Source organism: Elephas maximus, chromosome 23, assembly GCF_024166365.1.
Source record: "Elephas maximus indicus isolate mEleMax1 chromosome 23, mEleMax1 primary haplotype, whole genome shotgun sequence".
Classification (NCBI taxonomy): Eukaryota; Metazoa; Chordata; class Mammalia; order Proboscidea; family Elephantidae; genus Elephas; species Elephas maximus.
This window is the reverse complement of record NC_064841.1, coordinates 51,591,530-51,619,475: the sequence shown is the minus strand read 5'-3', so window position 1 is coordinate 51,619,475 and position 27,946 is coordinate 51,591,530. Positions and strand designations below refer to the sequence as shown.

Below are 27,946 nucleotides of genomic sequence, written 5' to 3'. Positions count from 1 at the left end.
CGACCTTTTTGGTTAGCGGCCTGAGCTCTTAATAACCGCGCCACCAGAGCTTACATTGGAAACATTTGTTTCCAATGCTGGGCAGGATCCGCGGGTAAAGTACAGTATGAGGTTAAAAAATGAAATTGAATTCTAAGCTGCATGATGATGACTTAACACATCAGAGCTCAAACAGAGAAACCAGGAGGCGGCTCTGAGGAGATTCCCTAAAGAGCTAAGGCCATAAAGCCCGGTAGGATTAAAAAGAGTAAAAGCTGGGAGAATGGAGAACAAGTACCTGAAGGCTCGTGAGGATGTTAAAATAGTTCAGAGATAATAACCTTCATTACTGTTTCTCTGGAGATTAAAATTTAAAAACCTCATAAGAGTTTATTACAGAGAAAACTGGGTTGCCTTTTAAAAGTATATTAGCCCTCACCATCACTTTCACCACTGCAGGTGGTGGGAGGTGTGCTAGGAGGTGAAGGCGCATCAGAAATGGATTCCGAATCTGACTTCCAGCCTTACTTCCACAGCGCCTCGACGCAACCCTGCGTTGTGTCCTGTCCCAAACCCACGGCCATAACGGTCCCAGTGCGCATCCACCCTCTCACTTGTTGGTGAATGTCACTGTGCTGCTCTGCATGCCGTAAACACGTCTCACAAACAGAATGCAAAAGCTCGGGGAGTGATGGGGTCTGCCTGTATGAAGGCACCCGGCAGCCGTCCTCCTCTAGTCCTCGGTTCCATGGTCCTATCAGCTCTCTGTCCCTTCCTGCTCTGATCTGAGAGGCTGGCGCCTTCTTGCTCCCTCCGCCGCTCATTCAGGCCTGTTAACTCACTTGCTTCGCCGAGCAGGGCGTTGGGAGCCTGGAAAGCCGCGGCACTCACGGCACTGGGTGACTGCGAACCTCGGCAATGGAGGGCCCGGCAGGAGGGCGGACGGGCGGGGGCAGGAAGGGCGAGGGCGGCCCGGACGGGCGTCCGTCCATCTGTCCGTCGGTCGGAGCGCGCCGGGCCAGGCCCCGCCCGGCTGGTATGCGGCCGGGAGTGACGCGGGCGGCGGCTCACGTGACTCCCGTGGAATGCCAACAATGTAGCGAATGTCCCACTTGGGGTGCGCTCTGGAGCCCGGCGCTAGCGCCCGACGATGGAGCCGCCGCCGCCCGCGCCGCCCGTGGAGCCCCCTTCGCCGCGGGGCCCGCAGCGGCCCCGGCCTCGGGTGCCCCGCCGCTCGGCCCGCGAGGCCACAGAGCCGAGAGTGGGGGCCGCCCCGCGAGCCTAGACCGCGCCCGGAGGTGAGAGACGCCGGGGGCGGGCGGCGGCCGGCGGGCTAAGGGCCGCCCGTGGAAAGTTGGCCGCGGGCTCCTCCGCACCCTCCGCCGCGGCTGGGGTTCCGGGGACGGCCTGACCGAGGGGCGGGAGTGAGAGCGAAGGGACTCTCCCCGGACCGAGGTCACCCTCCGCCCTGGCCCGCGTAGCCCGGCCTGGGCGAAGGCGTCGGGGAGCCGCCCCGGCTGGCGGCGCGCGTGGGGGCTCCGGGCCGCGAGCAGCGGAAGTTTGGGCAAGTTGGCGGGCCGGGCCGGAGCTTGTACGGCGGCTGCGGCGGCGGCCCGGTGCGCGGCGCTTTGTTGTGCGCCGGCCCGCCGCTGGGCCGGCCGGTCCCGGGAGCAGTCGTGACAGCGCGCCGATCCCCGCGCGCCCCCAGGCCGCGGCCCCGGACGGGTAGGGTGAGGGGCGGGCGCCGGCGCGGGCGCGCTCTGGATTTTCTCAGCCAGCGCCTAGAGTTCGTAGGACCCGGTCCGAGTTTCGGGAACACTTTGGGGCGGTGAAAGTGGTGGCAGTTGCATAACACGCCTTTCCTGCGTCCCGGCTGAGTCGACTTTTCTGGGACTCGACTTCTCTAATGCAAATCACATGCAGTCAGCTAGCTTCCCGGCCACGCTCTGGAGATGCGGGCTCGGCTGTGATTCATATTTTTGTCAGTCACTTTCTGTCGTTCCTGACTTTGAAAACTTAAGGAAGAGCATCTCCGTGGGGGATGAGATCCGGACAGCGGGGCTGGGCAGGAGTGCCTCGCTGGAGCAAACCTCGGTCTGTTGACTCGGTCGCCTGTGCGCATGGGGCGGGCGGAGGCAGACAGAAGAACACACCTTCCGGCACCTTGTGACCCGGTTTGGTGAGCGACAGCTTCCCGAAAACATGGCGAGGAGAACGTAAGGCCGGGGACGGGTCTTGAGGCCCTCGAGTGGGAAGTATTCTTTTGCAAACATAACCGTGAACGTACACTATACTTGTATATTTTGTTATACTCACCAAAAAAAGAAAATTTTTCACATTTTTGTAGGATAAATGAGTGTTCTTAACATACTTATTGTCTAGGCTTTTTGAAATTATTTAGCGTTAATTATTTTATTAAGCTAGGGAGAATACATTTGGCAGGTGGAAATTAAAATTAATAGCAGGACAGCTCTCTTCACAAAGTATTCAGCAAATAGGCACACTTTTTAGGAAAGTTTCTGAGCACATTTTACTAAGAAACTTGAATACACTGAAATCTGAATGGAGAGTCACAAAGTGTGTGTGATCTGAGTACAGGTGTTCTGGTTAAAATTTTAATTTAGTAGATGAGGGGTCTTTCCTTAGTAATGGAGAAAGTAGCTTGTGTCTGGCTTATTGGGATGTTTGTGCTAAATAGATCTTGCTCTGTGTTTTCAGTTTAATCTCTGCATAAGCGTCAGCATGATGGATCACCATTCTTAATCAAGAGACTAAGCTTCATTGTATCTTTTAAGTTTTTTCTTCAGGGACTGCTGTAATGAGTTAGTACCAGATAAATCTTCCAAAATAAGAATGCAGAGACTGTTAAAGTCTGTTTTAAATTAACAATAATTAACAAGATACAATGTTCAGTCTCATAAAATTTTGTTTCATTATCCAGGCCTATGGAGCACTGTTTAATGACTGTGCCAGCATGCCTTTGAAATTAAACTGCTGAACGTTTAATAAATCTGAAAATGTCCAGCAATTTTGAAATGATGTTTGAGTGGAGGATATCATGCAAAATTATTAAGGTGAATTATTAGAGTCATAGATTTTAAAACTGAAAGGGATTCCTTTAGCCTCTTCAACTAGTTTGAAATGGTTTTAACTTAAGTGGGAATTGAAATTGTACATATTTCTTAGCAAATCAAGGGGTTGGTGGGAGGGCCTTTCCTTTGGTGGGAGGGGAATGCTTTTACAATAGGATGCCTTGTTATTTTAAATGCTGAGTTGTGAATAGCCAGCCTTGGGTCCCATAGAGGGCAAGAGGAAGCTGATAAATTCACTGTAAACACACAGAAAGTGGAATAGGGTTTTGGGAAGCTTTTGGGAGTGGTGGTGGAATGTTCTGTGTTGTATTAGAAAAACCAGACCAACTCAGTTTTTGAAAAGCTGCTTTTATATTTTATTTCACAGTAATAATAATGTGAAACTTCTGACTAATAGATACCTTATTGACTTTTTAAATAGTGGGTTTGTAAAAATACAGAGGATAAGTTTACTTTGTCTTGACTGTAAATCTTAAAAAAAAAAGGAGCAAAATATTCTCATCCATGGTCTGAAAAGATTGCACTTGATAATAGAAGAATTTGGTCTCCTTCATCTTTTTTTTTTTCTTTTTAAAAAATCTGTTGACTCCATGACAACTAACAACAACAACGTTGATTAGTAAATTGTCTGGATAGAGCTGGGCAGGCAAATTGTACAACTCCAGGGGGCACCGTTCCCATTGAATGCTAAGTAAATGGTGCTTTGTGTAATGGGGTCCATTTACATGGAGTACCATGTGAATGGTGTCTTTTGTGAAGATTTCATTTAGTGTTAGTTGTTTTTCCGGTATTTTTAAGGGTATTTGATATACAGTGTCATTTTGGAAGTATCAGTAAAACAAGATAATGTTGAAAATAAAGATATTGGTTATGATGCTAAAATTAGGATGGAAATTTAGCATTCCTTAATGTTTACCGTTTACCATATGAAGACTTTGTGTTGGTTACTATCTAGAACAAGTCAGCTGAATTATGACCAGTGTTTTTTTTTTTAGTTTATTAAAAAGAATATTAAAAGACGATACTCTTTTTGTTCATATGTCAGTATTTGACAGGAATTTTTCTGGAGGAAAAGTGAAAAATCTCCTATTTTGTAGCTGTGGTTTGTATTTATTAATGCTGATTGTGAAGATATTGAGGCATAATGCAAGTCTCATAGCCCCAAAATCAGGATGGTAAGGATCTTAACAATGTAAGTTGGAATTTGAATGGAGGGGGCCTCTGGAGTATTGGGCCTCACTGCCTCCAGGCAGTTATCTTGAATAGGAATGCTAAGGACCAACACATTCTTTTACTAATTTACTGCATAGTACCTCACTAGCCTCAAGTCTATTTTTTCAGTAAATGTATCCAGTAACACCTGCACCTCCTCAACATTGCTGCTCATCTTTCTTTTCTATGTGTAAGCCTTTTCACAGGAAGTTCTAGACTCCAAGAATAGCTTCATACTTCGTCCATCAAATCGTAGCCTTTCCAATATTGGTGAAACTTTCCTTTCTTGAGGAGGCTTTCTCCACATAATTTGAACACCTGCCTGAAGCATTGTTCCTCCATAGCGATAGACACATACACTGGGATCTTTGGGCAGCAGCAGTATTACCTTTCCTTAGGGCAGTGATTCTGAAATGGCCTGGGAGTCATACTCCTTAGTATGCGATAGCTGAAACTTGGGAGGGGGCTGGGTGCAGAGGAGGCAGCGCTTTCTCAAAGATTGAGAATCCCTGTTGGAGTATGGAATTGAATATAAGGAGACTCATCCTGTTCAGTTGTTTGCTGTTTTGCTTTTTTAACTAGAAATGCCAGAAAGAACTGACAAATTTATCAGTAACCTGGTCGCTCCATTTGGATATCTTGAGTGCAGACTTCTGTGGCTTCTTTTTGTTATGCCATTATTCATATTTGTGTACAAATATATTGCATGAATAACATGTACAAAGCTGTCTAATAGGATGTGCTGTCTTGTTTTTCCTTTGGATTGTAAGTTTATTTAGAGGTGAGAGTCTGGCCTGCCTACCTGAAACCGCATGACCATCACAGCATTAGGCATACGTATGGTACTTCCAAACACACTGAATTTTTATGATGACACCGTTTATTGGCGAGTGGGACTTTTTTATAAAGTGAGTTTTCCTGGATGCCCAGAGGCCTGTAGTCATTGGTTTCCTCAGAAACCCTTATGACAGGGTAGCCCCCATTGTTTGGTTTGCTGACAAAACAATCCTGGAGTGGTACATCAGCCCCAGTGCTCTGCGAGTCTGACCTTCAGCATCTGGTTGAAGTCCTGGCCCATCTGCTTGACTTAGTTTCAGCTTTGCTCATCTGTTACAATAGAGGTATGATTTCAGTAATAACTGGAATGTTAGGTCCAAGAAATACCGATTTTAAAAATGCATGTGTGTATTGTTGTGCAGATCCTGTGAGACACCAGTTTGGTTGGTGACTTGATGAATGTTTAGCAGTGGGGGTTTGTGAGGGCATTTGGAGAAATCAGGATAAAAATTCTTGAACATCTGATAGCATTTTCTATAATTGGCCTGAGAATTGGAGCTGGGTTTGGTAGGACCAAATTGAAAAGATGCTTAAAGTATTACTCTTACATTTTTATTTCAGTCGCCTATACTGTTAATATTTGAAAATGAGATTATTTTGGTTTGTGAATTTTGTTGCAGTTTTAAAATTCCAGTGTTTTGTTTCTTTTAAAGTGTATTTAAATTGATTGGTGATGCCAGAATATAAAAAATTACGTTACTTTTCTTGATACCTCCATTATTTTGAGTTTATATTCTTAAGGACATAGGGTCATATTTATAAAATTATTGGTGAAAGAAAATTTCCCGCATAAAAACCTGTGGCCGTTCAGTTGATTGCGACTCATAGCAACCCTATAGGACAGAGTAGAACTGCCCTCATAGGGTTTCCAAGGCTGTAATCTTTACAGAAGCAGACTGTCACATCTTTATCCCTTGCAGTGGCCAGTGGGTTTGAACCACCAACCTTTTGGTTAGCAGCTGAACTACTGCGCCACCCCTGCTCCCTTCCCACTTATTGAAAAAAAAAAAATTTTTTTTTATTAGGTCTTATTAAAATGATACAGTAATGTGTCAAAGTAGCTCATTTCTAGTTACAATTTCAATTTGACTGATGAGTATTCCCCTGATAAATTCTTTCAGAAGTTTATAATTTAGCCTTGGAATCAACTGTCTTCAAACCGAATTTTAAAATACAAGGCCTCAAGCTGAGAAAACCCATTACTTATTTGTAGGGGGTGGGGATGTGTGGCTGCACCACTCACTCCCATAGCTCAGGAGTTACTCTGGTGTGGGGGCTTTGTCCTCCTATCAGTCCCCAGTCCCCAAGTCCAGTTTTTGCATTTGCGTAGCTGCGTTTGGAAAGGGAACCATTGTTCAAACACTAGTTAGCTAAATGTGAACAGTTAAGTGACATTTTATACTAGTGTGTGCTTCACTAGGACACATTTCACATCTTAAACTTCAGAGAAAGGGCACTTGTGCTTATCCAGTGCTTTCTGTGTGCACAGCCATGTGCTAATGCACCCAGTTTAGAATTGAGGAAACTCAAGAGTGGTAAGTGACCTTATGTATGAGTTCAGCAGTTACTTCTTGGGTCTATATGCCAGTGTGCTAGGAGGTAGATAGGAGTGAGCCAAACAGTACTGCTGCCCTCACGGTGCTTTATCGTTCACATAATTCAAGAGGAGAACACAAGTCGTTATCCATTGAGCTGAGTGCTGAGAAGGACTGTAAGAGTGAACTCTAGGGTCCCTTAGATTGGGTGGGCAAGAAATCCCCCCCCTTTGTTTTTTTATTGTGCTTTAGGTGAAAGTTTATGGAGAAAATTAGTTTTTCATTGAACAATTAATACACAAATCGTTTTGTGATATTGGTTGCCAACCTCACGATGTGTCAACACTCTCCCCTTCTTGACCTCGGGTTCCTCATTTCCATTCTTCCAGTTTTCCTGTACCTTCCTGTCTTCTTATCTTTGGTTTTGAACAGGCGTGCCCATTTAGTCCCATATACGTGGTTGAACTATGTGTGTTATTGTTTGTTTTATGGGTCTGTCTAATCTTCGGCTGAAGGGTGAGCCTCAGGAGTGACTTCAGTACTGAGTTAAAAGGGTGTCTGGGGGCCATCCTCTCTGGGTTTCTCCAGTCTCTGTCAGACCAGTAAGTATGGTCTTTTTTTGTGAGTTTACATTTTGTTCTCCATTTTTCCCCAGGTCTGTCTGGGAGCCTGTACTGTGATCTCTAAGAAAGCCCTTTCTAAGGAAGGGATTTGTAAGCTGAGATTTCCAGGAGTAGGAGTGAGCCAGGCTGGGATGTAGGGGAGAGTGTTCCTAGCAGAGAGAATGGTCTTGCTAAGTTTTGGAGGTGTAAGGGAAGAATTGGATGCGTTTAAATTAAACAGTAAGTGACAGAGCCAGGTTCCACCCCAGGTCTGACTGATTGGCCACGGTCAGCTTCTCAGGTGTTGCTGGGAAGACTTCAGCAAGCTGGAGCCTGGCTGCAGACAGCATTCAGTGAGTCTAAGGACTTCAGCAAGCTTTTCTTCTCTGAGCTTTTCTTTCTTTAAAAAAGAAAGACACTTTAGTTTTTTAAGCATCGTTATCAAACACTGACTTAAAGTGGAGCCACTGGGAGTGAGCTTTTAAAGCATGAGATACCTTGTGTCTACATTTCCTTGGGTACCTTTTCCACTAAGCCCACCTGGATTTCACCCTGGGCTTATCGCCTGACCTGATTAAAACCTGCCTAATTTGTTCTGAGTCCCTTAATTTATTCATACTTATAATAATAGTGATTAACCTGTATATCATGCATTGCAGATTGAGAGTGCCTTCACACCCAGCATCAGATCGAGGAAGGTTATGGAGGTTGAAATGGAAGCTCCTAGAGTTTAGTGGAGTCCCTGGGTGCTGCAAACTGGTTAAATGGGCTCGGCTGCTAACTGAAAGGTTGGAGGTTCAAGTCTACCCAGAGGCACATCGGAAGAAAGACCTGATGATCTACTTCTGAAAAATCAGCCATTAAAAACCCTGTGGAGCACATTTCTTCTCTGACACAGATAGGGTCATCACGAGTCAGAGTTGATTCCACGACAACTGGTTTTCTAGAGGTTCAGTGGCATGCGCAGATCACAGAGCTAAGTGTTGGGGTTAGAAACGGAACATAAGCTTCCATCTCTAGCTCCTGAGATGTTATTTGGTATTTCTCCATCTTATAAATAAGCCTTCCCTGCCCTGTGTTTTTCTTCAGTCATGTCTTCACCCCCAATGACTGCCCTCCCTCCACCCACCACTGGGACCATCCTTAGGACAGTCCCCAGTGTCCAGAGGGTCCAGGTTTCCTGGCTCAGAGAATGGCAACACCATTCACCCAGCTTTCCAAACCAGAAACTTGGGCATTGTCTTTCAAACGCACCTTTGTAATAAAATACCAAACTGTACGGATTCTATCTCTTAGATTCTGTCCTCTAGCTACTAACCTGTTTGAGATTACCATCATCTCTTGTGAGCATTACGGCACTGGCCGTCTGGTTGGACTCCTGGTCTTGTGGCTCTGTGTCCCCAGCCCCAGCTCTCCTCCTACACCATAGCCAGCAGGACCTCTCTGAAACACAAACTGGATCACATCACTCAACTGCGTGAAGCCCTTCAGTGCTACATGTTTCCCTGAAAATGAAAGGCTAGGTTACTGAACAGCTGGCTTGAACTCTGAATTGAGCACTACTGAATCCTTTGCACTTGGGTCCTGTTTTGCCATGTGCTCTCCTCCCTGTGCTGCTCAGGCTGCCTGGACTCTGCCTCTCCTCCTGGTTTCTCTGAAGCCCCATGTCATCATTCTTTTTAGTGACTTGCCTGTGTCCCACGTGGATTGTACAATTTGTCTCATTCACCATTGTGTTCAGCGTTAGTGTGCACTGGATATTGTGAGTGGATGACTGCAGAGCCCACCCTCAGTCCCCCATCCCCATTGCTGTCAGGACACATCCCAGCTCCTTGTCATGGATGTGCAGGCCTCTCATGATTGGGCTCCTCCCTCTGTTTTCAGCTGCATAGCCACTTAGTACCTGCTGGTGACTGAACAGATCAGTAAGCTCTGTGCCTCAGTGCTTCAACTGTAAAACGGAGCTCATGACCCTGTCTACCCCAGAGAGCTGTTGTGAGGATTAAAGAGGATGGTGTAAAAGGTTTAGAATGGGGCAGGTGTAAAGCACGTGCTCATTAAATGGTAACTGATCCACAGCCTTGTCCCCACTAAATTCTTCACTAACTGCTCCCATGCCAGCCACACTGACCAATGGGACATTCTCAGTTGTGCTGTCTGTCCTTTCTCCCACCTGAGTGCCTGTACCTGGCCATTTTCTCTTTTTTCCCATGGATATCTCTAATTTGTTCCTCAAGATCTTTTCCTAATTGCCCTTGCCTCCCACCCCACCTAAGCTGGATTTGGGTTTTTTTGGGGGTATAACCTCCAAATTCCTTGGGTACGCTTTTATTGCCAAACATATTATACTGTATTTAAATAATCCATATATATAAAAATATATATATATATATTTTTTTGCCTCCTCATCCTCTTTGAAGTCAGAGGCTAGTCATTCTTTTCTGCATGCCCAGGCCCTGGAAACAAGCCACCCTGTATGGGTGTTTGGGCTGTGCATTGCTCAAGGACCCTGTACCTCAGAGGGCATGCCTTACCTCACCTCACACGTATGCTAACTTATGAGAGCATGGACAGCCAACTTGGGAAACCTGGCCATCTTAGAAGACCTGAGCAGAGTGAGGTGCCGCCCCGCAGTACAGCCACACGAGCATATGTGATCATGCACATGTGGCTGTGCACATGTTCCGGAAAGCACATGCAATCACACACCTCATTAGTGACCCGTGCTCAGGCCATTTCTTTCTGTCTTGTGCCTCAGAGGTCCAGTCCTCACCCTCCACTTGAATCCAGATGTTCCTGGCCCCCTTTCCTGAGGGTTGTGTGTGTATGTGTGTGGGTTGTGGGTTGTGTGCTTTGGTGTCAGAGTGCATGTATGAGTGGGCCAGGGCTGCTGCTCAAACTGGAAACAACCCACATGCCCATCAATGGCAGAATGGATAAATAAGTTACAGTGTATTCCTACCGTAGAATACTATACAGAAAGAAAAAGAACAAACCACATGGATGAATAACCAAACATAACATTGAACAAAATAAGCTAGACACAAGGAGTACAGACTGTGTAATTCCATGCATATAAAGTTCAAAAACTGGTCAAAATAATTCTTGGTGTTAGAAGTCATAACACCAGTCAGTCTGGGTGGCCGGGAGGACTGGAGACCTGTGGAATTGTAGTAGTGGCGTGTTCCTTGATCTGGATGTGGGTTACAGGGGGTGCTCTCTTTGTGCTGTGAGTTGGAATCAACTTGACAGCAGCAGGTTCTGGCTGTCTTTGTGAACATTTATCGATTGTATGGTTTGTGTATTGTAGAAAATGAATGTTAAATAAAAAAGATTACACCCCTCCCCAAAGAAAGCTTTACTGAGCTTCCCAGCTTTCAGCGGCTTGCTCTTTTTAGAGCAAATTACAGAGATAGCTTTGAGGCCACAGAATCACCTGGGGCCTCCTTCAGCTGTCCCCGATGTGCCTTCCCTCCGATGGTATGGCAGGCAGAGAGGGCATCCCCATGGTCTGGCTCTAACATGGAACTTTCTTAGCTCCTCAACCTGGACCATCTCTTGGGGCCCTTACTCCTTTTTAGCTGAGTAAAAAGCAGCTTGCTCCTTATCTTTAGTTGGCTGTTATTACTTGATGGTGAAATGAGGATTGAGGGTCAGGGCCTGGGTTGGGTGGGGGGGCGGTAACCATCACATTTCACAGGTGAGCAGGCAGGTTTTGTTAATGTCGCATATGCTGATGACTTGCCCATGTGTATCCTTCAACCCAGATCTCTGGCCGTGGTGTGACTCACTCCTGAGTCCCCCCCCCCCCCCAGGTGGCTGCTCCTCACCCAGGCTGCCATTTTTTCTGCCTGGAGTGCTACAGTTGTCCCTTCCAACTCATCTTCCTGTTGGCTTCCAGTCTTCACTTTCTGTAGGGCATTTCTGGCCATACCACTCTTAGGTCAGACATGGCCAGTGGCTCCCCATCTTCTGCATTGAGTCCAGATTCTTAACATGGCCTCAAAGGCCCTGCAGAAGTTAGCCCCTCTCCACCTCCACAGCCTCACCCCTCCACGACTCTCCAGGAAAAGCCTCAGCCACATAGATCTAAACGTGGTGGGTGAATACTACAGGCCTTCACATACCTCTCTTCCTTTGCATATGCTGTTCCCTCTGTCAGGAATGCCATTCTTCCTAAGACTCAGAAAAGAAAAAACAAAGTCAAAACAAAACCCTTGCCATCTAGTCGATCCCGACTCATAGGGCCCCTATAGGACAGAGTAGAACTACCCCATAGGGTTTCCAAGGCAGTAATCTTTACGGAACCCACATCTTTCTCCCGCAGAGCAGCTGCTGGGTTTGAACTGCCGACTTTTCTGTTAGCAGCCCAGCACTTAACTACTGTGCCACCAGGGCTTCTCCCAACACTCAGATTTAGTAGTTATTTCTACTATGAAGCTTTTCCAGACTTTCTCCTTTGATGGTTTTTTTTTTTTTTCTTTCTTGGGTGTCTCTTTTTCTTTGAAGCTGTTTATTTGCCTGCCTTACCTTCACCTCCCACCTAAAGGCAGCTTTTGTTGTACTTCATCCTAGTAGTGCCTGTGGCTTGTAGGCGTTTGATAGATGTTTGCAAGGTAGATAGGTAGGTGGGTGGGTGGACGGATGAGTGGAGGATGGTGTTTGAGTGGACGGGTGGGTAGATGGGGGAGATGGATACATTTTGACCCTGGAAAAACCCTTCTCACATATCTGATCAATTATTTGTTTTAAAAGTAGATGGTTTATAGTTCTCTGTTTTACAGTTTCCAAAGAAAAGGAAGAAAACCAAAGGTTGGAAACCAAGTGATGTGTGTGAATTTCTCTTGGAAAAGAAGTGACTTCTCTGCCTGCCCTAGACGCACGGAGTCACTTCTAAGATTCTCTACATGTGCTTGGCAGCCGCTTGGGAATCGCTCCATTTTTGTCGGAATGTGAACTTATGGTTTTAGACAGTTAGGTATTTCAAAACAGATGCTTAGACCACTGAGTCACTGAAAATGAGTGTGGTTGCAATATGCTCATTTATACCAATGTTAAGTGTAGCCCTTAGACTCTGGCACCCTGCCAGCACAGGCCACAGGGGTCTCAGCTGTCCCTGCACCTAGCATATCAGCAGTTGCATATAAAAATATTAATATCATGTTGAAGAATTTCATTAATCTGATTTGTACCTACTTAGTGGAATCTTCTCTCTTAGTTACATTGAGAAAGGGAGCAATTAAAACCATTTAAGACCCTCTCCTCTCACTTCCCTAAGAAAGGAATAGTAATTTTAACGTCATTTCTTAGTGTTTGCTATTGCACGTGGGTATATAGTTTATCTTTATGACTTAATTCATGTAAAACTTTTAGAACAATGCCTGGAACATAGAAAATACTTAACAAATATTAGCCATCATTATGTTTTTCCACATGAGAAAAGTCTGTGAAGCTGAGTTGCATTTTACAGTTATAAAATTCCTTACTTGAGCTAAAATGCCAGGTGCTTCTAAAGGATGCTTGTTTTGGATTGGCTTTTCTTTGCTTATTAAAACTCAAAGTTGTCTTTCAGAGTCCGCTCATTGCCTTCTGTGGGGTAAACGGGAGTGGATGAGGAGAGGGACAGGAAAGGGGAGGAAGGAGCGGCTCATAACTCAGAGGAAGCTTAGAGTTTTGGTTTTACCACAAGTGGATATCAGTGCTTGCTGTTCTTGTTAGCTGCCATTGAGTTAGCCCCCAATTCATGGTAACTACATGCACAACAGAAGGAAATGCTGCCCAGTCCTGTGTCATACCCATGAGCGGTTGGGGATTGGACTGTTGTGATCCATAGGTTTTTTTTTTTTTTTAATTTTCACTGTGCTTTTTTTTTTTTTAAGTGAAAGTTTACAAATCAAGTCAGTCTCTCACACAAAAACTTATATACACCTTGCTACATACCCTCAATTACTCTCCCCCTAATGAGGCAGCCCACTCCCTCCCTCCACTCTCTCTTTTCATGTCCATTTTGCCAGCTTCTAACCCCCGCTATCCTCTCAACTCTCCTCCAGACAGGAGATGCCAACATAGTCTCAAGCGTCCACCTGATCCGAGAAGCTCACTCCTCAACCAGCATCCCCTCTCCATCTCCATAGGGCTTTTTATTGGCTGATTTTCTGAAATAAATCACCAGGCCTTTCTTCCTAGTCCATCTTAGTCTAGCAGCTCCTCTGAAACCTGTTCAGCATCATAACAACATGTAAGCTCCACTGACAGCGGGTGGTGGCTGTGCATGAGGTACGTTGACCAGGAACTGAACCCAGTCTCCTGCATGGAAGGCAGGGATTCTACCGCTGGACCACCAATGTCTCCATTATCAAAGCTTAGATCATAACAGTTAGTTATGTAAACAATAATAATAACAGTAATAGTAGCAACTTCAATTTAGTGAGAATTTAACTGTGTCCCAGTGCTGCTGAGCCAGTTACATACATTATCTACTCAATGCTAAGCACTACCCTATTACCAAATGCTGTCCTTTTTTTAACAGCGTTTTTTGTTGAGAATGCTGGGATGAGGGAGGTTCAGTACTTGTCCACGGTTACATAGCTGATAAATTACTGGAGCCGGACACTGCCTCCAGAAAAGCTGGCTGCTAACAGCAGTTTCAGGGATTTGCTTGATTTTGTTTTCTGAATTGAAGAACCACAGAGTAGTTAGTGAATTAGTGAATGGAGTAGGTATAATTCATTATTGCAAAATACCTTTGTAACATCTAGTTCTATGTAATGAGGCCATTTCTGTGCTGCAGTAATAGGTGATCTAAACTAATGCAACTTTTATTGAGAGAGTCTTTTGGTGTTAGTGTGATCACAGTGGACTCTGAGAAAGGAATCACCCACATACTTTTAGTAGCTCCTTTCCACACAGGTCGTAACGCTGATGAGAAGTGCTATCTTGTAAGAAAATTGAGGAAATAGTTACTGTCAGATTCTCATAATGCATTGTGTTGGAATTGCTTTTAACTGCAATATAAGACATCTTTAATATGATACGTTTTGTGGTGTCTTTCAGGAAGACTGTGAAGGTTTTATACAGAGAAATTTCCAAAGATGTGGAGGGACCACAGCTTCAGGGGGATGGGAGGCTAGCAAAGCACCAGGAACAAGGGAAAACAGTGTGGATTGGGAATCAAGATTGGTGAATAGGAACAAGCCACAAATGCAAGACCCTATCTAGATAATTTAACCCTAAATACTCAAGCTGTGGATTTCAAAATGAAATTACATTATAATGAAGCATTTTAAACAGACTGTCATTTGCTAATACTACTGTCCTTACCTTGAGTCGACTATTTATAAGCTGGTATCACCTTGCTGGTTATATCTTACAAGAAACATCTTGGGACGTCCCTTGTCATGTGCTCTAACCAGAGTTGAACAGTATTTCTGTCATTTCTGAGAGATGATGTGTTTGTTCTTAATCTTGCCAAGTAAAATATTTCCAGGATCTATGTCCATTTCTAACATTACGTGGAAACCACAAATGAACATTTTTCTCCCATTTATTCTCTTTTTCAGATAGTCATCTTCAAAATGAAGACTCTGGAGAATTTTAGATTCTCTACAGGAACAACAAAAATTGAAGGAAAGAAATTTTTCAAAAAGAAGTTGCTTTGAAAGTATGTTTACAACTAACTGATATTGACAGTTTTTTTTTTTTTTTTAAATAATAGAGAATTTAAGAAGATTGTATTTATGGTAAAAGGAAACTGGACTAACAATGAGGCCAAAGACTTTTCCTGCCACAACTTATTCTGGAAATAGCAGGCAGCGATTGCAGGAGATTCGCGAAGGGTTAAAGCAACCGTCCAAGTCTTCGGCTCAGGGGTTACCAGTGGGACCAAACAATGACTCTTCCCTGGACGCCAAGGTCCTGGGGGGCAAGGACGCTGCCAGACAGCAGCAGCAGATGAGATCCACCCCAAAGTTTGGGCCTTATCAGAAAGCTTTGCGGGAAATCAGATACTCCTTGTTGCCTTTTGCTAATGAGTCAGGCACCTCCGCTGCTGCAGAAGTAAACCGACAAATGCTGCAGGAACTGGTGAATGCAGGATGTGACCAGGTGGGTGTGAACCTCTCTTGAGGTTCCCTGGGGTGACGGTTCCAGTGAGGAGTGCATCTGTAGTAGAGCTGAGCCCAAGGATTCTTGGGCTACTTGAAGGCTTTGATTTGGTTACTACTCATGGAAGTGTTTCTCGGTTAAAAACCCAAGGCCCTTTGAATGTATCGTTGAACAGTTGTTTCCCTTCTCTCTAAAAGGTTCCATTTACTGTTTTTCTTTTCCCTGCAAGGTTCAGAAGTCCCTGAACTCTCCTGAAATTGTGCTGCATGTATTTTCTGTTCCGTTTTTGTGAAGATGGGAAGGGCTTTCACACTTAGGTTTCTTTGGGGTTTTTTTTTTCTCCTGAACTGTCATGGGGAAGAGACTTGCTCCCATCATCTTTTTTTTTTTGGCTGTTGTTGTTGATTAACATCAATTGGCTATACTCTGACTCTTTTTCCTCCTGTTTTAAAAAGTGATATATATATATGCTGTTACAGATGTAACTATGTTAGGGAGATGAGAAAACTAGAAAAAGAAAAAGCTTGAGAAAATGGTGGCAACACAATCTAAATTCTCAGCTGCTTAAGAATAAAGGGACACATTGATGGAGGTGGCACCAATTATATATAAGTACACAACTTACAGCTGTGCATGTATGTATGATTCCTTAGCAATTCACATTCTTGGCAAAAATCTAAGTTGAGGGGCAGGGCTAGATGAAATGGAACTAATGTCCAACCAGGTAAAAATGCAGTGAGTAGATACAGCCAATAAAAGTGTAATTGCCTTATGAAATGGCTTCTGAAAGCCAGTGTTTTATCGCCTGTCGTCTTAAAAATTACAGTTGTATGAAAATGAAAATAAGCTATCTTTGCTGCGTTGGAGAATTAGGAAGATTTCACTTTCAGAGCACAACAGGATGGTTTGGCCACTTTTATTTTATTTTCCTGGGCATACCCTAATTATGCACTCCTGACATCTCAGTCACAGTAAAAGGCTAACACTCTTGTCTTTTTATTTCCAAAAGCAGTTTCAGTCCTCTCGTGTTTTATTACTGTAGAATGTGACAAGAGAATTTATGTTTCTCAGATGATATAATGCATTTGTGAAACTAATCCTGCTATTTTGTAGGGAGTGTCCTTGACACTTTGGGATATACTGAGATTAACTTGTGTTGAGCAAGCATTATTATGTCGAGAGTTGGTTTTACAAAGCATGGGATCATGAATAATGTGGTACAGAGTGTTTCTGTGATGGAAGCTGACAGCACAGGCGTGACCTTGCTCGTTGTGAAAATATGACGTTAAATCTGCTGCCAAGTGCTATCCCCTGACAAACAGAACTTGATGGGTTTGAAAGTGGGGAGGGAGCAGTCCTGAGGAAATACTGGACTGAGATTGCAGAAGGACTTGCAGGCCAACAGCAGAGCTTAAAATCTTCTGTAAACCACTTGCAAACAAAAGAGGTAATCACAGCTGGAGTGTTCTTTGCAGTTGTGTTTCAGCTGTGGTAAGAAACAAGTCAAGCAAGTAATCCAGAATACAGGTGGGATCTCATTACGGTAAAATCCATTAGTGATAATTATAGTGCAAAAAATAACGAAGCTGGTGCTGTTTCCAACGCAGTAAAATACAAATAGAGTAAAATTAAGGATCATGACACCAATGAAGTTCCCATCAACATTTAATTTATGCTAATTACCTGCAGAAGAAACTTCATCTGCCATATTTAATACTCCTGAAAAAATTCAGTCCGTTTGGTGTAGCGTGTTACTTTATAACTTAAAACACCTGCGCCTGCACTCTTACCATCCAGCTCAGACTTTTCTTGCTCTGGATAGAGGATGCATTTGTTTTGAGAGCGCTCTGGTAGGAAAGTCATTATGTGAACCCAAATGATGTGAGAGAAGAAGATCAACCATTGCTGCTAGAGTTGTGTGTGTATCTGTTAGATAAAGCAGATGATTAGCATTCCATGTAACAGATAAAGAGAATTCCTATTGTTGCAGCTTCTTTTCCTCCTTTGTGTCCTATTGTATTGCCTTTTAATTTAGTTTCAGATTGTTTTCTTGGATTATGAGTTAAAGTGCCATCTTTAACCCCTGTATTCATCAAGCTGCATGTTTGCCCATTAGTGGTGGTACACACTTTTGTATGCAGTGTTTTTACTTATTGCATGCATGTATTTTTTTTTTTCCATTTTCTTTGGACTAAGACGCATTGCAACTATTGAGTGTTTGTAAAGAGGTGTTTTCTTTTAAACTCTAAGTATAACTGCTTATATACAGAAAAGTACACAATTCCAAAGTGTCAGACATGCCTATGTAACCAACATGTCATGGTATGTTTTTAATTAAAACTTTTAAAAATACTTATTTTCTGAAAAAAAATAAAAGATTTTAGGGTGAAGTATTTTTTGTGTAATAGTATAATGTATATGTCAAATGTTCACTAGTCTTTTACATAAATTATAAAGACTTATGAAAAAAATTTTAGGGGAAAAATATAGGTCAAAGATTGATATTCTAAGGAAAATACTGTTCTTCAAATATAGATGTAAAGAATTGGAAAGATAAGAAATTTTTTGGTTATGAGTATCATCTTGCAGCATCCTATACTTGTTATTGGCATGAAGTAATAATTTAGATTTAGTTTTTTCTTTATCTTCCTGATAAAAATTAGTTCCACTGTTTCTTTTCATCTTTATGCTTTCAAATTCCCTTATTACCAGATTTTCTTTTTATTTTTTTCCTGGCAAAGTTTTAAAAACCACTAATTTGATTTTGCAGCAGTTTTGATGTACGTACCCTTTTATCTGTTTCTCAGAAATGTATGACTTGTTCTCTCTTGCTGAATTGCATTTGGCTATCTACTTCCCAACTGAGGGAAGCCATGAGAACAAGAACAAGTGTGGCCCCTGCACTGCATGTATGTAGGGATGTCTTTGGGACAATTCACTCCTTTCAGTGCTTCTCAGAGTTCAGTGTGCATGCAAATGACCCGGGCATCTTTTTAAAATGCAGATTCTCGCTCAGTAGCTCTCAGGTGATACCCATGGTTCCTGGACCCTTTAGAACGGCAAAACACTTGGTCATTTTATGTGTCTTACTTGAAGACTGAGGTGTGAAACCTCTTTTATTTTTTCATTTTACATTTATTACTTGAAAATATTGTAAGGACTTACTATTTATAACAGCTTTGTGAATCAGGTATTATGGTGTCCATTTTTTAAAAAAGTATTTTATTGTGTTTTAAGTGGGTGAAAGTTTACATGGCAGATTAGATTCCCATTTAATAATTTTTATACAAATTGTTCCATGACATTGGTTACAGTTTTCACAATGTGTCACTATCCTCATTGTTTCCATTCTGTTTGTTTATTTCCATTGATCTAGCTTCCTTTCCCCTCCTTGACATCTCATCTTTGCTTTTGAGTAAATATTGACCGTTAGATCCCATATAGGTGATTTTTTAAGAGAACATATTACTCATGGGTGATACTGTTTATTTTATAAGCCAGTCCATCATTTGGCTGAAAGATGACATCCAGGAGTAGCTTCAGTTCCAAGTTCAAAGAGTATCTTAGGGTGATAGTCTCGGGGTTCCTCTAGTCTCATATCGGGCCAGTAGGTCTGGCCTTTTTGAGGAATTTGAATTGTATTCTACACTTTCCTCCTGTTCTATCTGGGACCTTCTATTGTGTCCCTGGTCAGAACAGTCAGTAGTGGTAGCCAGACACATCCAGTTCTTCTGGTCTTAGTTTACAAAAGGTCGTGGTTCATGTGGGCTGTTATTCCTGGAGACTAGTTTCTTCTTTGAGTCTTTGACTTTCTTCACTCCCTTTTGCTCCATACCAGTAGAGGCCAATAGTTTTGCAAGCTTTTAAGACCGCAGACGCTACTCACCAAACTAGGATGTAAAATATTATCTTTATGAATTATGTTACACCAGTTGACTGAGTTGTCCCATGAGATTATGGTCCTAAGCCTTTTAACCCAGTAAACCAATCCCATGAATTGTTTGGATATGTCTAGGAAGTCTCCGTAGCTCTGCCCCCCAATGTGCTTTATTACATATATGGATATATATGCAGTACACACAAGCACGTATATACATATACCTACAGATACACCTAGAGTGCCCTGGTGGCAGACTAGCTAGAAGCACTCACTGCTGAGAGATCAGTGGTTCAAACCCACCAGCCACTCTGCAGGAGAAAGATGTGATAATCCGCTTCTGTAGAGATTTATAGCCTTCAAAACCCTATGGGGCATTTCTTCTTTGTCTTACAGGGTCACTATAGGGTTGCTGCGAGTCAGAATTGACTTGATGGCAGTGGGTGTTTGTTGGACAGATATGCCTATTCAGGTACCTGCACATACCCACTTATGCCTTCCTATACACATACGTGTGTACATATCTACCTGTGTTACCACGTATATATTTTTTGGTTATTACTGTTGTTACAAAATTGTATTTGTTATAGCATTTACCGAAGTTGTCTCTTTTTATTGTGTACTTCTTAGTGTCTTCATTGACCTTGGTTAGACTTCACCCATATTTGGTATTGCCTTTCCAATCACCAAAAATAACAAGTGTCTACTATGTAGAAAGTGATTTCTCCATCCTCCCCTCCCTCCCCCGCCCATCTCTGGTAACCATCAAACAAGGTTGTTTTCTGTGTGTATATCTGTTCTTGACTTTTTATAATAGTGGCACCCTACAATATTTGTCCTTTTGTGATTGATTTATTTCACTCAGCTAACGTCCTCCAGATTCATCCATGTTATGTTCTGCGGATTCATTATTGATCTTTATGGTTGTGTAGTGTTCCGTTGTATGTATGTACCACAGTTTATCCATTCATCCGTTGATGGGCACTTAGGTTGTTTCCATCTTTTTGCTATTGTGAGTAATGCTGCAGTGAACGTATGAAACTTCTTTTGGATGTAAGTACTAGGAAATGTTTTTGTTTCACTTGAGAAATTGGTATCTACTCTTTTTCTGTGGACAGCCTGTATCCTGACATTTGTTGTGCCTCTCTCTTTGGTCTTCTGTGAGGAAGAGTATTGCCAAGTCTGGGGTTCAGTCTTAAAAACTGCTTAGGTCCTATCAAAATTCCAACAGCCTTTTTTGAAGCAGTGGAAAAGCTGATCCTCATATTCTTATGGAATTGTAAGGGGCCCTGAATAACCAAAACAGTTTTGATAAGAAAGAACAAAGTTGGAGGATGTACACTTCTCAACTACAAAACTTACTACAAGACTGCAGTAATCAAAACAGTGTGGTATTGGCATAAGGATAGGCAGATAGACCAGTCGAATAGAATTGAGCGTCCAGATAGAAACCCATACATCTGTGGACAATTCATTTTGACAAGGGTGGCAAGTCCATTCACTGGGGAAAGAATAGTCTCTTCAACAAAAGGTGTTGGGGCAGCTGGATTACCACATGCAAAACAATGAATTTGGACCCCTACCTCACACACATACAAAAAGTAACTCCAAATGGATCAGCAACCTAATATAAGAACTAAAACCATGAAACTCTTTGAAGAAAACATAGGGATAAAGCTTTCAGACTTTGTTTTTGGCAATGGATTGTTATATATGACATCACAAGTACAAGCAACAAAAGAAAAAATAGATAAATTAGACTTCATCAAAATAAACTTGTCCATCGAAGGGCATTATCAAAAAAGCAAGAAGACAGTCTACAAAATGAGAGAAAATATCTGCAAATCATGCATCTTATAATAGTATTCAGAATACATCAAGAACTCCTACAACTCAACGACAGAAAAACAGCCAGATTTAAAAAGGGGCAAAGAACGTGAATAGACATTTCTCCAAAGAAGATATGTTTTTGTTCTTAGGTGCTGTCGGTTTGGTTCTGGCTCACAGAGACCCTGTGTACAACGAACGGACGAAACACTGCCTGGTCCTGCCCCATCATCAAAGTCATTGTTATTTTTGAGACCATTGTTGCAGTCAAATGGCCATTAAACACATGAAAAGATGCTCAATATCATTAATCATTAGAGAAATGCAGATCAAAAGCACAATTAAATACCGCTTCACACCTACAAGGATGGCTATTTAATAACAAAGAAACAGAAAATAAAAAGTGTTAAGAAGGACATACGGAACTTTGGTGGTCCAAAGTTTGAACCCACCTAGTGGCTATGCAGGAGAAAGACCTGGCAATCTGTTCCCATAAAGATTACAGCTGAGGAAATCCTATGGGGCAGTTCTGCTCTGTCACATGGAGTCGTTATGAGTCGAAATTGACTCGACAGCATTTAACAACAGCGAGGATGTAGAGAAATTAAAACCCTGTGCATTGCTGGTGGGAATGTAAAATGGTACAGCCACTGTAGAAAAGTTCGGTGGTTCCACAAAGGCTAAGTGCTGAATTACCCAGCAATCCCACTCCTAGGTATATACCAAAAGAATTGAAACATTTACATGCACAACAGCATGTTTTGGTTAAACAGGTACATGTACAACAATGTTCATTGCCATGTTGTTCACAATAGCCAAAAGATGGGAATAACCCAAGTTATCTATTAACAGATGAATGGAAAAACAACATGTGGTAAATCCACAATGGAGTATTATTGTTGTTAAGTGCCCTCAAGTTGATTTCAACTCAGTGACCCCATGTGACAGATTAGAACTAACTGGCCCATAGGGTTTTTCTAGACTGTAATCTTTCCTACAGCCTTCAGTATGAATTACAACTCAACATAAAGAAAACAGAAATCCTCACAACTGGGTCAATAAGCAACATCATGGTAAATGGAGAAAATATTGGAGTTGTCAAGGATTTCTTTTTACTTGGATCTGCAGTCAGTACCCATGGAAGGAGCAGTCAAGAAATCAAATGACACATTGCTTTGGGCAAATCTGCAAAAGAGCTCTTTAAAGTGTGGAAAAGCAATGATGTCACTTTAAGGACTAAGGTGCGCCTGACCCAAGCCATGGTGTTCTCAGTTGCTTCATATGCGTGCAAAAGCTGGACAATGGGTGAGGAAGACTGAAGAAGAATTGATGCCATTGAATTATGGTGTTAGTAAAGAATATTAAATATACCTCGGACTTCTAGAAGAATGAACAAATCTGTCTTGGAAGAAGTACACCCAGAATGCTTCTTAGAAGAGAAGATGGTAAGACTTGGTCTCACATACTGTGGACATGTTATCAGGAGGCACCAGTACCTGGAGAAGGATGTCATGCTTGGTAAAGAAGAAGCTCAGCGAAAAAGAGGAAGACCCTGGACCAGATGAATCAACATGATGGCTGCAACAATGGGCTGAAGCATAACAACAATTATGAGGATGGCACATGACCAGGCAGTGTTTCACTCTGTTGTACATAGGAGTCAGAACCAACTCGATGGCACCTAACAACAACAATCTTTACAGAAGCAGGTTGCCGGATTTTTCTTGTGCAGAGTGATTAGGTAAGTTCAACCACCAGGCTTTCAGTCAGCAGCTGAGTGCTTAACTGTTTGCACCACCAGGGCTCCATAAGGGAATATCGTTGTTAGCTGCCGTTGAGTTGGATCATAGTGACCTGATGTACAACAGCATGAAACACCGACTGATCATGAGCCATCCTCACAATCGTTGTGTTTGAGTCCTTTGTTGCAGCCATTGTGTCAGTCCATCTCTTCAAGGGTTTTCCTCTTTTTCCCTGACCGTCTACTTTACCAAGCATCATGTCCTTCTCCAGGGACTGGTCCCTTCTGATAACATGTGCAAATTATGTGAGACCAAGTCTCACCATCCTCGCTTCCAAGGAGCACTCACTCTGGCTATATTTCTTTCAAGACAGACTTGTTCCTTCTTCTGGAAGTCCATGGTATATCCAGTATCTTTGCCAACATCATAATTTAAACTCATCAATTCTTCTTTGGTCTTCCTTATTCATTGTCCAGTTTTAGCATGCATGTGAGGTAGTTGAAAATATTATGGCTTGGATCTGGTGCACCTTAGTCCTCAAAAGTGACATCTTCGCTTTTTAACACTCTATGAAGAGGTCTTTTTGCAGCAGATTTGCCCAATGCAGTGTATGTTGTTTGATTTCTTGACTGCTGCTTCTATGGGTGTTGATTTTGGATCCACGTAAAATGAAATTCTTGACAACTTCAATCTCTTCTCCATTTATCATGATGTTTTTTATTGGTCCAGTTTTGAGGATTTTAATTCTTTATGTTGAGGCGCAATGTGTACTGAAGTTTGTAGCCTTTGACCTTCATCAGTAAAGGCTTCAACTCCTCTTCACTTTCAGTAAGCAAGGTTGCATCACGTGCTTAACGCAGGTTGTTAATGAGTCTTCCTCCAATCCTGATGCCCTGTTCTGCATATAGTCCAGCTTCTTGGATTATTTGCTCAGCATACAGATTGAATAGGTATGGTGAAAGGATACAAGCCTGATGCACACTTTTCCTAACTTTAAACCACGAAGCATCCCTTTCTTTTTGAATGACTTCCTTGTGGTCTATATACAGGTTCTGCTCTGGAATTCCCATTCTTTGCCATGTTACCCGTAATTTGTTATGCTCCACACAGTCAAATGCCTTTGCATAGCCAATGAAACACAGGTAACATCTTTCTGGTATTCTCTGCTTTCAGCCAAGATCCACTGACATCAGTAATGATGTCCTTCATTCCATGTCCTCTTCTGAATGTGGTTTGAATTTCTGGCAATTCCTTGTCAATGCAATTGCTTTTGAGGTATCTTCAGCAAAATTTTACTTGCATGTGATATTAATGATATTGTTTGATAATTTCTTCATTCTGTTGGATCACCTTTCTTTGGATATGGATCTCTTCCACTTGGTTGGCCAGGTAGCTGTCTTCCAAATTTCTTGGCATAGACTAGTGAGTGCTTCCAGCATCGCATCTGTTTGTTGAAACATCTCAATTGATACTCTGTCAATTCCTTGAGCCTTGTCTTCCACCAGTGTCTTCAGTGCAGCTTTGACTTCTTCCTTCAGTACCATTGGTTCTTGGTTATACGTTACCTTGGAAATGGTTAAATGTTGACCAGTTCTTTTTGGTACAGTAACTCTGTGTATTTCCATCTTCTTTTTTTTTTTTTTTTTTATTAACTTTCATTGAGCTTCAAGTGAACGTTTACAAATCAAGTCAGACTGTCACATATAAGTTTATATACACCTTACTCCGTACTCCCACTTGCTCTCCCCCTAATGAGTCAGCCCTTCCAGTCTCTCCTTTCGTGACATTTTGCCAGCTTCCAACTCTCTCTATCCTCCCATCCCCCCTCCAGACAGGAGCTGCCAACACAGTCTCAAGTGACCACTTGATATAATTAGCTCACTCTTCATCAGCATCTCTCACCTACCCACTGTCCAGTCCCTTTCATGTCTGATGAGTTGTCTTCGGGGATGGTTCCTGTCCTGTGCCAACAGAAGGTTTGGGGACCCTGACCGCCGGGATTCCTCTAGTCTCAGTCAGACCATTAAGTCTGGTCTTTTTATGCGAATTAGGGGTCTGCATCCCACTGATCTCCTGCTCCCTCAGGGGTTCTCTGTTGTGCTCCCTGTCAGGGCAGTCATCAATTGTGGCCGGGCACCAACTAGTTCTTCTGGTCTCAGGATGATGTAGGTCTCTGGTTCATGTGGCCCTTTCTGTCTCTTGGGCTCTTAGTTGTTGTGTGACCTTGGTGTTCTTCATTCTCCTTTGCTCCAGGTAGGTTGAGACCAATTGATGCATCTTAGATGGCCGCTTGTTAGCATTTAAGACCCCAGATGCCACATTTCAAAGTGGGATGCAGAATGTTTTCATAATAGAATTATTTTGCCAATTGACTTAGAAGTCTCCTTAAACCATGGTCCCCAAACCCCCGCCCTTGTTCCGCTGACCTTTGATGCATTCATTTTATCCCAGAAACTTCTTTGCTTTTGGTCCAGTCCAGTTGAGCTGACCTTCCATGCATTGAGTATTGTCCTTCCCTTCACCTAAAGCAGTTCTTATCTACTAATTGATCAGGAACAAACCCTCTCCCACCCTCCCTCCCTCCCCCCCCCATAACCACAAAAGTATGTGTTCTTCTCGGTTTATACTATTTCTCAAGATCTTATAATAGTGGTCTTATACAATATTTGTCCTTTTGCCTCTGACTGATTTCGCTCAGCATAATGCCTTCCAGGTTCCTCCATGTTATGAAATGTTCACAGATTTGTCACTGTTCTTTATCGATGGGTAGTATTCCATTGTGTGAATATACCACAATTTATTTAACCATTCATCTGTTGATGGACACCTTGGTTGCTTCCAGCTTTTTGCTATTGTAAACAGAGCTGCAATAAACATGGGTGTGCATATATCTGTTTGTGTGAAAACTCTTATTTCTCTAGGGTATATTCCAAGGAGTGGGATTTCTGGGTTGTATGGTAGTTCTATTTCTAACTGTTTAAGATAACGCCAGATAGATTTCCAAAGTGGTTGTACCATTTTACATTCCCACCAGCAGTGTATAAGAGTTCCAATCTCTCCGCAGCCTCTCCAACATTTTTTATTTTGTGTTTTTTGGATTAATGCCAGCCTTGTTGGAGTGAGATGGAATCTCATCGTGGTTTTAATTTGCATTTCTTTAATGGCTAATGATCGAGAGCATTTTCTCATGTATCTGTTAGCTGCCTGAATATCTTCTTTAGTGAAGTGTGTGTTCATATCCTTTGCCCACTTCTTGATTTGGTTGTTTGTCTTTTTGTGGTTGAGTTTTGACAGAATCATGTTGATTTTAGAGATCAGGTGCTGGTCGGAGATGTCATAGCTGAAAATTCTTTCCCAGTCTGTAGGTGGTCTTTTTACTCTTTTGGTGAAGTCTTTAGATGAGCATAGGTGTTTGATTTTTTAGGAGCTCCCAGTTATCTGGTTTCTCTTTGTCATTTTTGGTAATGTTTTGTATCCTGTTTATGCCTTGTATTAGGGCTCCTAAGGTTGTCCCTGTTTTTTCTTCCATGATCTTTATCGTTTTAGTCTTTATGTTTAGGTCTTTGATCCACTTGGAGTTAGTTTTTGTGCTTAGTGTGAGGTATGGGTCCATCTTCTTTTGATGCTTCCTGTGTCGTTAAATGTTTTGCCCACAGAATTCTTCTGTATTGCAACTCGAGGCTTGAATTTTCCTTTTAGTACTTTCATCTTGAGAAATGCAGAGCGAGTTCTTCCCTTTTGGCTTTCTGACTCCAGGGCTTTGCAAATTTGATTATAGTATTTAGGTAGTCTCCTGGAGCTGTTCTTTGAAATCTTCTGTTCACCTCTTTTACTTCATCATTTCTTCCATTTGCTGTAGCTGCTCTACGTTGAAGAGCAAGCTTCAGAGTCTCTTCTGACACCCATTTTGGTCTTTTCTTTCTTTCCTGTCTTTTTAATGGTTTTTGTTTTCTTCGTGTATGGTGTCCTTGATGCCACCCCACAACTCGTCTGGTCTTCGGTCATTAATGTTCAATGCGGCAAATCGTTTATTGAGATGGTCTGTAAATACAGGTGGAATATACCCAAGGTCATATTTTGGCTGTCATGGACTCCTTTTAATTTTCTTTAGCTTCAGCTTGAACTTGCTATGAGTAATTGATTGCTCTGTGTTAAATCCCTTGCCTTGTTCTGCCTGATGATATTGAGCTTCTCTATTTTCTCTTTGCAGAGATGTAGTTGATTTGATTCCCGTATATTCCATCTGGTGAAGTCCACGTTTATAGTCGCCGTTCGTGTTGTTGAAAAAAGATGTTTACAGTGAATATGTTGTTGGTCTTGAAAAATTGTATCGTGCAATCTCTGGCATCATTTCTGTCACCAAGGCCATGTTTTCCAATTATTGATCCTTCTTTGTTTCCAGCTTTCACATTCCAATCACCAGTAATTACCAACGCATCTTGATTGCATGTTTGCTCAATTTCAGACTGGAGAAGTTGCTAAAAATCTTCAATTTCCTCATCTTTGGCATTAGTGGTTGGTGCGTAAATTTGAGTAATAGTTGTATTGACTGGTCTTCCTGGTAAGTGTATGGATATTATCCTATCACTGACAGCATTATACTTCAAGATAAATCTTGGAATGTTCTTTTTGATGATGAATGTGACACAATTCCTCTTCAATTTGTCATATCCAAAATAGTAGACCAAGTGATTGTCTGATTCAAAATGGGTAATACCAGTCCATTTTAGCTCACTGGTGGCATGATAATTGAGAGTTTGGCTGCTAACCAAAAGGTCAGCAGTTCAAATCCACCAGGCACTCCTTGGAAACCCTATGGGACAGCTCTACACTGTCCGGTAGGGTTACTATGAGTTGGAATTGACTCAATGGCAACGGGTTTGGTTTTGATTTTAGTGTCTAGAATATTGATCTTCATGTGTTACATTTCATTTTTGATGACTTCCAATTTTCCTAGATTCATACTTTGTGTAGTCTATTTATTAATGGATGTTTGCAGCTGTTTCTTGTCATTTTGAGTCGTGCCACATCAGCAAATGAAGGTCCCAAAAGCTTTACTCCATCTGGGTCATTAAGGTCGACTCTACTTTGAGGAGGCAGCTGGTTGTGGATTGAATTATGTCCTCCCAAAAATGTATGT

At 42.4% G+C, this 27,946-nt stretch overlaps 1 protein-coding gene across 1 annotated transcript in view; it reads left to right on the top strand.

Moving 5' to 3' along the window:
- The first annotated feature begins 1,188 nt into the window (after nucleotides 1-1,188).
- Nucleotides 1,189-27,946, top strand: part of LATS2 (large tumor suppressor kinase 2) — a 145,446-nt gene continuing 118,688 nt past the window's right edge. The window contains exons 1-2 of the mRNA XM_049867139.1: nucleotides 1,189-1,277; nucleotides 14,817-15,360. Coding sequence (XP_049723096.1) covers nucleotides 15,019-15,360 — 342 coding nt within the window. The 5' untranslated portion in view covers nucleotides 1,189-1,277; nucleotides 14,817-15,018. The remainder of the gene's footprint in view (nucleotides 1,278-14,816; nucleotides 15,361-27,946) is intronic.